This window comes from Taurulus bubalis (genome assembly GCF_910589615.1).
Source record: "Taurulus bubalis genome assembly, chromosome: 19".
NCBI lineage: Eukaryota > Metazoa > Chordata > Actinopteri > Perciformes > Cottidae > Taurulus > Taurulus bubalis.
This window is the reverse complement of record NC_136607.1, coordinates 18,194,286-18,204,584: the sequence shown is the minus strand read 5'-3', so window position 1 is coordinate 18,204,584 and position 10,299 is coordinate 18,194,286. Positions and strand designations below refer to the sequence as shown.

Sequence of the window (10,299 nt, the reverse complement as noted above, 5' to 3'; positions counted from 1 at the left end):
CTCTGCTGAAGTCAGGGCTTTGCCCAGGGATATCAGCTCAACACACCCTGTTGCTCTGACAGCTGATGGTACGTAAACACACACTCACACACTGGGACAAACACTCACTGAAATGTGTTGTTTTTATTATTTTAAAGTCTAAAATCATAGAAGTGTGTGGTAGCAAAGTTCACCAGAGGCAGGAAGTGAAAGTGCTGATCCGCTGAGATCTTCGAGGCGACGACGACAATGACTGGCTCCTGTTGAAGCCAATGAGGCTCGGAGTGAGGCAGTTAATGTGTAACAGAGGAGAGGTGCAACCTTCAGCAGACATTTGTTCAGCTCTGACTGTGTGACTCACAAGAAGCCCAGAGCTCTGCGTCCGTTTATTATTGCACCTGCATGGCTGGATAACTCTGTGGAAACTTTGCTTTTCTTTTGTATGAGCTCTGGGAAACACAGCTGCGATGGTATGTGTTGTACTTTTAAAACACTGAAGTTTAGTCAAGTGAAATATTGTTTGTGTATTTATTTTTCAAAGATGTTTCTTCTTCTAGCTATTATCTAAAAAGTCATTCTCCACCGGTCGGTCCGTGTTGCACTTTGTGTTCACTAGGTTTGTGACCACGGTGCTTGAGGTTTTCAGGTGACAATCACACAGGCCTCAGGTGAAAACAGCTGATAGCGCTTCACTCTTCACTCAGTTACAGGAAGTGAGGTTTGGTCATTTTAGGAAAAACAGTGACCACGGATGGTGTTGCCCTTTTGCCATCCAGTGTGGTTTGAGGAGATTCTGACTCAAAATTAAACTTTTCCTCAGGCCGACACACGCGCTCAGCCACCGGCCTCCGGCTCGGCGGCTAAACTGGACCAGGTGCAGGGTCAGGTGAACGAGGTCAAAGTCATCCTGACAAACAACATCAGCAAAGTGCTGGAGAGGGGCGACAGACTAGATGATCTGATCGGAAAGACCGATGACCTGCAGGCGTCTGTAAGTATCTGATCACGATCTTTCTCCGATGACGTCTGCAGATTTATTATATATGATTCACTAAAACAACAAGGCTGGTAGAAAAGGTGTTTTACAAGCAAGGAAAGTACCTCATTTCATTCACTAAAGTACCATTTTAAGATACTTTATACTGCTAGTCCACTACATTTTAGAAAGAAAATATTGTATTGTTTACTTGCAATGTGAGTAGTTACTTTTCAGATTAGGATATAACATTCCAAAAAGTTTATAAAATATTGTTGTTTTTTTAGATAAAGATAAATCTAAAGGTTTCATTTCAATCAAGTTTTATTTTGACCTTTTGTTTCTGAAGATCCACTTCTGATTGTTCAATTTAGTTTTAGGGACCACTATCCTTAATGAATGACAACATAACACGACAATAAAGAGGGTAAACAAACCAGGCTGTAAGTACACAGCAGCTGTAATGACCAGTATAAATATTAAATGCATGTTTGAGATCCTAAGAGGTCAAATTACACAAATAAATAGAGAAACGTCCAACAAAATACAACTAATTAATGTATCGGAACGCAGTTTCTTCTTTTTCTCTGCCATTAATCATGAATATCGCTGTTAATACTTGCAGGAATTGTACTTGTAATGAAATATTTCTACATTACTGTACTTGTACCTTTGCTTAAAGGAGTACTCCACCGATTTAGCATTGCCAATTTAGAACATTATCAGATTCATGGTGGAAAACGGACGCAGCAGAACCAGACAGCCGGCTTTTTTTATTCCACGCTCTGGCGTCAGATTACCCACAATGCAACTCGACTGCAAACAGTTACGTTATGGGATTAGGGTGTGTTCAATGCTAGTGTCCTTTAGCCTGCAGCAGAGATGAGCAGCGGGCTACAGAGGTCTCACATCCTTCTAACTTCACACCTCCAGATTATTTTTCATTTTCAAACTTTTCAAAGTGAAATTCCTCAGACTCCCTCTGGAGACCCTAGATAGAAGCTTTAAACAACTGTTTTGTTAACATTATGCATGAGAACTCCAGCAACAGACTTTGATGTGTACAATTGGTGGAGTTCCCCTTCAAGTAAAAGGATCCTGAACTTCCTTCATCGCTGGTGTTTTATTTGAGTCCCTTTATGTTTCTTTTCAGGCCGACTCGTTCCAAAGAACGTCCACGCGGGTCGCCAGGAAATACTGGTGGAAAAACATTAAAATGATGATTATAATCGGCGTGGTTGTGCTGATCATCGTTATCCTCATCATTCTCTTCGCCACAAAAGTGATCTAATCAAAAGAAAACTCTCAGCTCAGGACTGAAAGCCACGAAGACGAGGGATGAAGCTCACCTCTTTTATTGAGCATCGAGAAGCACTCTGGGCATTTCAGCTCAAACAAACAAGATATTTCAAGAGCAAAATATTCATGTAAATTCAAATGATTCTGTAACAGCTGCAAGCTTAGTGATTAGGCTGCGATGAAGATTATGATGAGAAGATAAATTGTTAGAAAGTTGGCTGAAATACTTCCTTGAACACTCCACTCACAACATGTGACGTAATATTAACATTTCACAAAGGATCACAAATCCAAATGTTTATTTTTATTTTATCGCATTTCTGTCCAATTACCTGTGTGTGTACGGTATGTATGTATATATATATATATATATATATATATATATATATATATATATATACACACTGTATGTTTGACTGTCAAACTCTGTAATTATGTGTATTATATGACTGATGACGATGGTAAAGAGGATAAATTGGAACAACGCTTTTGTATGCATTCTTTGCTAGCACTAAATATATATATGTGTGTGATCTGTTCCAACCGTTCTAACATTTCAGTTGTGTAATAAAAGAAGCAAATTCACAAATAGCATCTGGGGAACATTAAGTACAAAAAAAACAAGAAGGGATGAGGAACGCGAACTGCTAAACCTTTGCAGCAATCTAAATAAATGCAAAACACATTTTTTTTAAAGATACAACACAAAGACTCCGGTAAATGTCGAGGAAATGTACTGTAGGTCATAGCGCTCTTCATTATACTCTTACGATCAGCTCAGTGATCTTTGCTGGGTACCATCATCTCTCTGGCCAACGCTCCACCAGCCCACTGCTGCCTGTCATCACTCTGACACCTGCGGGAAACAAACCAAAACAGATCAGCTTTAGGTGAACAAAAACCTGTTCAATTCAAAAGTAAAACAGGAATCCCCCGTGTTTATAATGTCCAATGTAAAAAAAAACAATTATTTTAACATTTTACAGTAAAAAAAGAAAGTTAGTCCATAAGCTAGAAATCCTGAAGTGCAATAAATTGAAGAAGTCAAAATACTAAATGGAAGAAACCTTCGATTGGTGAAAGAAAAAAATTAAAAATACACATTACAGAAAGCATTACATGCAAATTTTCTGGAAACTTCTTGTTTTACAAAAGGTTACAAGAGGGAAATTTGTTACAAGAAAATTAACAAAGGAGGAGTCTTTTCCATCGCTGTGAGTAACACAAAACAGAGCAATACATGTAGACAAAGTAAAGCACTTTGTCTCCCCCAAACACGGTCTCGTCCAAATACGAACCAGGTTTTAGCTCATGGACTACCGGCTACAAGAGCTAAATAAAGAAACAAGCATTTTAGATAAGATTAGGAATGCATATATTAACAATAGGAACTGGAAAGTCCAGAGAATGCTGTACGTATCCTTTGAAAAGCAAATAGTTATTTTCTCATATGTATAAATCATTACTTGTGGGGGAAGTAAGGGCCTGTAAAAAATGACAATTACATGTGTATATTTTAAGTTTTACATTACAAACACTTGCAAAGAAATGAAAAATGGAAAGAAAGATGACAAAGCTGGACGTGTCCCATATTGTTTAGTTTAGAAATGCGGATACAGGATGTTGTAAGACCATACCAAATGGCAGCATTCGAGAGCGTATGCTTCTCGTACCCGGTCCGCATTGAGCGGGCCCTGAGAGTATCTGGGAGTCAGCTCATGGCCTGCAAGGAAGCTCCGCTGGCAGGTACAAACAAGGTATGTCAGAGTTAGGAGACAACATACTTCCTTTTCTGTTTCCTTGCACATCCTTAACTTTGGTATCCATTTTACTTGTAGTAGCAGTACTTTACCTGTTAACGTTACAGTTAAAAAAAAAAGAAAAAAAAAAGAAAAAAGGTGCAAAAGAAGGGCAGCAGAAGGCCGGCTGTTAAAAATAATCGGCACAAGTGTGTAGCCTCTATGTTACCACTACTGTAAAGCACTTGACGGTGCTGAGAAAAAGAAATTTACAAGAGGAAATTACACATAATGTTACCAAACAGCAAAGATAATATAACTACTTTAAATGTAAAGTAAGAGCTGTATTTCTGTCTTTACGTACCTACTTGAAGATGAGCTTCCTCCGTTAATACGGCTTGTAACTGTTGGTGTGACCGCCGCGCCGCGGCGACTTGCCGTATCCGCCAGGTTGATCTAAACGTGGGGCACAGAATCTGATTACAGGTGTATTAATCATTTCAAAAGTAACAGAAAACCAATGAAATCGGCGAGTCGGTTCACTCACTGTTGTAGTCACCGTATCCGTAGTAGTTGTTGTAACCGGGGTAATCATAGCTGCCATAGCCTCCATATCCTTGATTACCGTAACCGTAATTGCCATAATTGCCATAATTGCCATAGTCTTGATTCCAGTAGTTGCCGTAACCCTGGTTCCAATTTTGATTGGGACCTGCAGTTAAACGAATCAATTATTATAATTACTTGGAATCTTTTTCCTCTCTTGTTTGAAAAGCACTTTAAATGTTGCTCAGTTGTTTGTGTCGTTATTTATCATCCGCTTCCCTTCATGTTCGTGTCTGTTGTTGCCGGGGATCACACACAGAAAAAATACTTTTTCACACTTTTGAGCCACATTTTCATGACCATACATTCTCTAAATCGAGAAGAAAACAAGAATAAAAGTTGGAGTCTAAAATTAACAAACGCAGAGAACAACGTAACTTTCAGTGTGGAGGACAGGGGGGGGGGAGAGAGAGAGAGAGACAGAGAGAGAGATCGTTATCCATCAATGCATCCAGTCAGTCCTGTTAACATCATCACAGCCCGCCTCCATGGGGTCGGAGGTTAGAGCACAATAATCATCTTCATCACAACAATAACGTTAGAGGAACCACATGTGGGAGAGAGTTGACACCGTGCTGCTCTACAAGATTCAATTCAATAGGTTAGCCTAGCTTAGCATAACGATTGAGTCCAAAGACTCTGTAGGAAACTCCTGATGTCTGATTTGAGTCTCAGGCGGGGAAACTCATTCAGAATCAGACTGATCACAGACATGATGTCTGAACGATCAATAATCATGTTCACACCTCACATTACAATGTGATTAGCGTTTCATGAGATTTGATCGCTATCTGGTGGGAGTCAGGGAGTCTTGTGGGAGTCAGAGTGTCTGACTCTCCAGGCCTGAAATCTAGTTTGATCAAATTGAATGACTTTTTACAGGTTTTTCATGACCATACTAACATTGTGTTTTTTTGGTGATGTCATGTCCATGTTTGTACTTATATGTACATACAAGAAAGTTTTTTATATATATATATATATATATATATATATATATATATATATATATATATATATATATATTTTGCTGCCCATCTTGAGCAGGACTTCCTGGTAGAAGAGACACTACAACACAGTGTGGGCCTTTCTGGTGTTATTTATTACACATAATTTCTAGTCTTTATGCTAAGCTAACCACCGGCTTCACAGAGACTGTGTGGGCATGAGATGGATCCAACTCTTGGAAAGAAAGGGAATAAGCATATGTCTCAAAATGTTGAACTACTCCTTTAAAGAAATTACTACGATTTAATGAATTAAGTTATACACTTCATTTTCTTAATCTAAAGTTTGACATTATACTGCTTAGCAGGGACTAAAAAGGTGCATTATTTACATTATTGACATGTAGCAGCAACGTTTCTTCCACTCACCACCGCCTCTTCCTCGAGACCCGGAGGAGTATCCTCCTCTTCCTCCCCAGTACTGCTGCTGCTGGTACTGTTCCTTGGACATTGCCACTTTTATTTCACACTACAGGAACACAAATAGGTTTTTAGCTCCACAGCGATCACGCTATCACTTATAAAAGCCGCCATAAAACGGGCCCATCTATTTATCAGGAGATCAGGTTTTATTTGACAGAAGAAAAAAGGGGTGTGCACCTTGCTAAGTCCAATATTGTGGTACTTTTTCTCCATGATCCCCTTAACTGGTTCCTCCTCTTTGAATGTGATGAAGCAGAAGCCTCTCCTTTTGTTTGTTTTGTTCTCCATGGGAAGTTCTATTGACTCCAACTGTTCACATTATCAACGAATGCAGACAATAACATGAGAAGTGTTTAATTATGTTTCACGGGGAAGTTAATGGATAAAAAAATGTATGTTTCCAATGAGCCACAGCTCCGACTAACAGCTAAATCTGGGAATGTTAGAAATAAGTATACCTCTCCGAAGGCACTGAAGTACTCTCTGACTTTCTCCTCAGGAGTGTCTGGAGAGAGACCGCCAACAAAGATCTTCTTCACGGGCTCCTTGCTCTTCATGGCCTTCGCTTTTTTGGGGTCAATGACCTTTCCATTGAGTTTATGTTCCTTATGTGTGACAACCTGCATAACGAAATAACCAAAAAGGGGTCACATAGAAAAATAATCTTTAGTGTTAATATTTGTTAATAACCTAATAATCAGATTTGGGTGGCCGTTTTGTTTCACTTTATTATAGGGCTTCAACTATGTTCATCATCAATTAATCTGCTGCTAAATTTGACCAAAACTCAAAGATATTTAGTTCATAATGATCTGCAACAGAGAAAAAGCAGCACATGATTAAAGAGGATAGTCACAGCAGATAATGTTGTTCCCTATTTGACAGCTTTATTTTAAATAAACACGTCACTACTGTGCATGTAGCCTTATATTCAGTCTGATTTACACATTATATACAGGATAACGTAAACACTGTTTCTGGCAGCAAGACTGTACCTTGTCAACACTGTCTGGTTCTTTGAAGAGCACAAAGCCGAAGCCCCGTGAACGACCAGTCATGGGGTCCAGCTTCAGGGTGCAGTCTACGACCTCTCCATACTTGGAAAAGTAATCTTTCAGGTCCTTCTTAGTCGTGTCCCAGCTGAGCCCTCCGACAAACATCTTCCTATTGACAAACAAGCACATGTAAAGAAATCATAACTCACAATGCAGATTGAGAAAACGACACTCGTTTGGTGTTCACAACTAGCGGTGGAAGAAGTATTCAGATGCTTTCCTTCAGTAGAAGTACTAATAGCACACTAAGAAGATACTCCACAACAAGTAAAATGATCAAAACCTCAATGAAGTAAAAGTATGTAAGTAGTATTTTCATAAAAACGTATTTTAAAGTATGTAAAGTACTTTTTTGTCAGTGTTTTTCTAAAATATCTGAGGTTTCTGGATTAATATTCCTGCTGAATTCATGTTTATGTTGGCTTCTAACTCCTTTATATGATATTTTTAGTAAAATCTACATCAACGCATCGTATTCTACAAGATCATCATACGTGTGTTGCATCTCTGTCCTGTGAGAACCTCGTATCTCGAAAAAATAACTAACAGCCTGTTTTCAGATGTGTGCTGATGCTTTTTCCAGCTGATCCAAGAGGCTTTTTAAAGAGTTTATTTATCTGAAGAAGTAGGAGGAGTTTCTCAACACATAAAGTTTATCACAAACATTCAACATCAACACATGAAGGAACACTTCATCCTTCAGTTTATCACAAATATTCAACACATGAAGGAACGCTTCATCCTTCAGTTTATCACACACATTCAACATCAACACATCTGGAGGTACGATATCTTCACTGGACAGGAAGGGGAAGGAAAACTGTCACCTGAAAAGTAACTAAAGCTGTCAGACAAATGTAGTGAAGTAAAAAGTACAATATTTACAAGCAAAATACTCAAGTAAAGTACAAGTACCTCAAAGCTGTACTTAAGTACAGTAATGGAGTTACATTCCACAGCTGAAAAACAGCACTTTTAAGCTGCAGCCTCTCAATGCTCCCCCTGGCTGGGTAAACGTGTTTACATGTGGGGGTCTAGTTTAAACCGTGAGTGTGACGTCACCGTACCCCTCGTCCTCCTCGTTCTTACTGGCGTCTATCTTCGACCCCTCGGCCTCGCCCCCCATCGGGCCACAGTCCCCGACCGCAGACATCGGGTCATCGCTGATTGCCTCCCCGTCCTCGTCCATTCGCATCATGCTCTGGTCTTCGCTGAATTCATAATCGTCCGACATTGTTGTCGTTTGGTGTTTTTATATTGTAGCTAAACTCAAAGCTACGTCGTCTGCAGAAGCGAAGCTAGTTAGCTTGCTAGAAGCTAAGCTAATATTATATATAATACATATATATTTGGCGTTAATTTAGAGATAATTAAATTGTAAAATGAGGCAAAATGTAGTTTCACTTGCTACAATTTGATAGGTGATTTGTGAGCGTCGTTTTGTTTTCATCGCAGCCGATTTCCGTTTTATTCTTCTTCTTCTTCGTGTGTTTTGGGGCAGACGCCGTTCGCTCAGCAGCGCCACCGCCGAGCAGTGGCCCGAACCTCACAGCGTCGAACATGTGTGCCCTCCGCTCTCTTTTAGTCAAGTCAGTGTGTGGTGCGTGTTAGCTGCGACTGTGATGGCGAAGCGTAGCTAGCTAGCTGACCAGGTGGCACGTGTTTTAGCTTCTCGAATTACCTGTGCTCCGCTTCACCTGTCCCCGGGGGGTTCGAGAACCAGTGAGGTTCTTTAACACACTGTGGTGCTGCTAATTATAAGCTAACCAGCTGCAGACTCCTGAAAAAAAAATGGCCACTGTTTCAATTCCTGCTGGTACCAGTGCACTCTTGCTGGATATCGAAGGCACAACCACACCTATAACATTTGTAAAGGTAGGTTATGTGTTTTATTGCTCTTTTTCTTAATTACCGCCGCTTTTTATATTCACATTGCATAATAAACTCGCTTAAAATGTCACTGTAATTGTCAGAATATTCTGTCACTGCCCGATTAAAAACAGACTGTATGCCGCGTTCACGTCACATGGGAGTTGTCGTAATTGCAAGTTTCCTACTTGTAAATAACTTTCTTTTATAAATGCGATGAGACAATTGACCAGCATATAAAACACATACATAGGCAAATATATATCTTTAATATATAGCTCTATTTCTTTCTTCAAAACATGAAAGGGAGGTTTTACTTAAGCAAATTTACATTTATGAAAGTATAACCTTGCAATTTTTTTTAGATTGGTTTCGAAATACTTATTATCCAAGATAAATATAAAAATGTCTTGCCAAAGTTTACTGGTATGTATTATTTCCAGAACAGGTGAGATGTGATGACGCACAGTTTAATGTACAGTTTTATTTATATATATATATATATATATATATATATATATATATATATATATATATATATATAAAAACAGATTTAAAGGATTTGTCATATTGTCACTGGACAGTATATTTATTTTACTTTGTAATCATACAGCTGTAAGTAGATCCATCCAGATGTTCATTAATCCCATTTGACTTGAACGCAGCATAGCATTTATTCATCACAAAATACACAAACAGTCACAATATTATGCACCAAAGGCACAAAACAATGAATTAAATATGAAGAAATGAAAAAGAAAAGATTTTATTTTTATGGATACAAACCAGTTTATTTTGCATCTGAATTATTTATTTCTCTCTCTCTCTGGAGACACCTAATGACTCCACTTTGTGCTTTTCAGGATATCTTATTTCCATACATCCGGGAGCATCTGGAGGAGTACTTGTCTAATCACTGGGAGGAAGACGAGTGCAAACAAGATGTCCATCTGCTAAAGAAACAGGTAAAGAGGAGCTTTCAAGATTGAATCAAGAGCAAATTTCTTCCGGTTTAACAGATTAGGGCGTGAAGGAGGAGAATACTTTGCCTCTTGTTGTGTATGCTATTGGAACATGGATTAGTTTGATTATCCATCAGTCCAGACATTATTTTCTTGATAAAGAAATCAATCATTTGGTTCTTGAAATAGCTTCCTTTTGTGTTCCCGGACCAACGATCTAATACGCAAATATAATCAGTTTGCCATCATATAAGATAAAAACAGGACATATATATATACACACACACACACACACACACACACACACACACACACACACACACACACACACACACACATATACACACACACACACACACACATTTCCCAGAAATAAAATGTGTG

At 38.8% G+C, this 10,299-nt stretch overlaps 3 protein-coding genes across 6 annotated transcripts in view; 2 read left to right on the top strand and 1 right to left on the bottom strand.

Annotated features, from left to right (window-relative positions):
* Positions 1-2,259, top strand: LOC306751905 (vesicle-associated membrane protein 8). 2 transcript variants are annotated; one of them, XM_079235563.1, is made up of 3 exons: positions 1-68; positions 800-970; positions 2,109-2,259. In XM_079235563.1, exons 1-3 carry the CDS (start codon positions 66-68, stop codon positions 2,244-2,246), a joined length of 312 nt encoding a protein of 103 aa, XP_079091689.1. In that variant the 5' UTR covers positions 1-65; the 3' UTR covers positions 2,247-2,259. The 2 variants fall into 2 exon arrangements, with proteins under 2 accessions (XP_079091689.1, XP_079091688.1); XM_079235562.1 differs by lacking the exon at positions 1-68 and adding an exon at positions 296-449.
* A 35-nt stretch (positions 2,260-2,294) lies between these two features.
* Positions 2,295-8,435, bottom strand: hnrnpd (heterogeneous nuclear ribonucleoprotein D). 3 transcript variants are annotated; one of them, XR_013771213.1, is made up of 9 exons: positions 8,152-8,435; positions 7,025-7,193; positions 6,488-6,649; positions 6,207-6,338; positions 5,976-6,075; positions 4,541-4,705; positions 4,358-4,449; positions 3,892-3,993; positions 2,295-3,110 (listed from the first exon to the last, which is right to left on the bottom strand). XR_013771213.1 is itself a non-coding variant. In XM_079235559.1 (8 exons), exons 1-7 carry the CDS (start codon positions 8,316-8,318, stop codon positions 4,382-4,384), a joined length of 963 nt encoding a protein of 320 aa, XP_079091685.1. In that variant the 5' UTR covers positions 8,319-8,435; the 3' UTR covers positions 2,295-3,110; positions 4,358-4,381. The 3 variants fall into 3 exon arrangements, 2 of the variants coding, with proteins under 2 accessions (XP_079091685.1, XP_079091686.1); XM_079235559.1 differs by lacking the exon at positions 3,892-3,993; XM_079235560.1 differs by lacking the exon at positions 3,892-3,993 and having other exon boundaries at positions 4,362-4,449.
* Positions 8,436-8,678: 243 nt separating this feature from the next.
* enoph1 (enolase-phosphatase 1) overlaps positions 8,679-10,299 on the top strand; it is a 4,432-nt gene continuing 2,811 nt past the window's right edge. The window contains exons 1-2 of the mRNA XM_079235317.1: positions 8,679-8,959; positions 9,817-9,918. Of these exons, the coding sequence (XP_079091443.1) occupies positions 8,876-8,959; positions 9,817-9,918 (186 nt within the window). The 5' untranslated portion in view covers positions 8,679-8,875. The remainder of the gene's footprint in view (positions 8,960-9,816; positions 9,919-10,299) is intronic.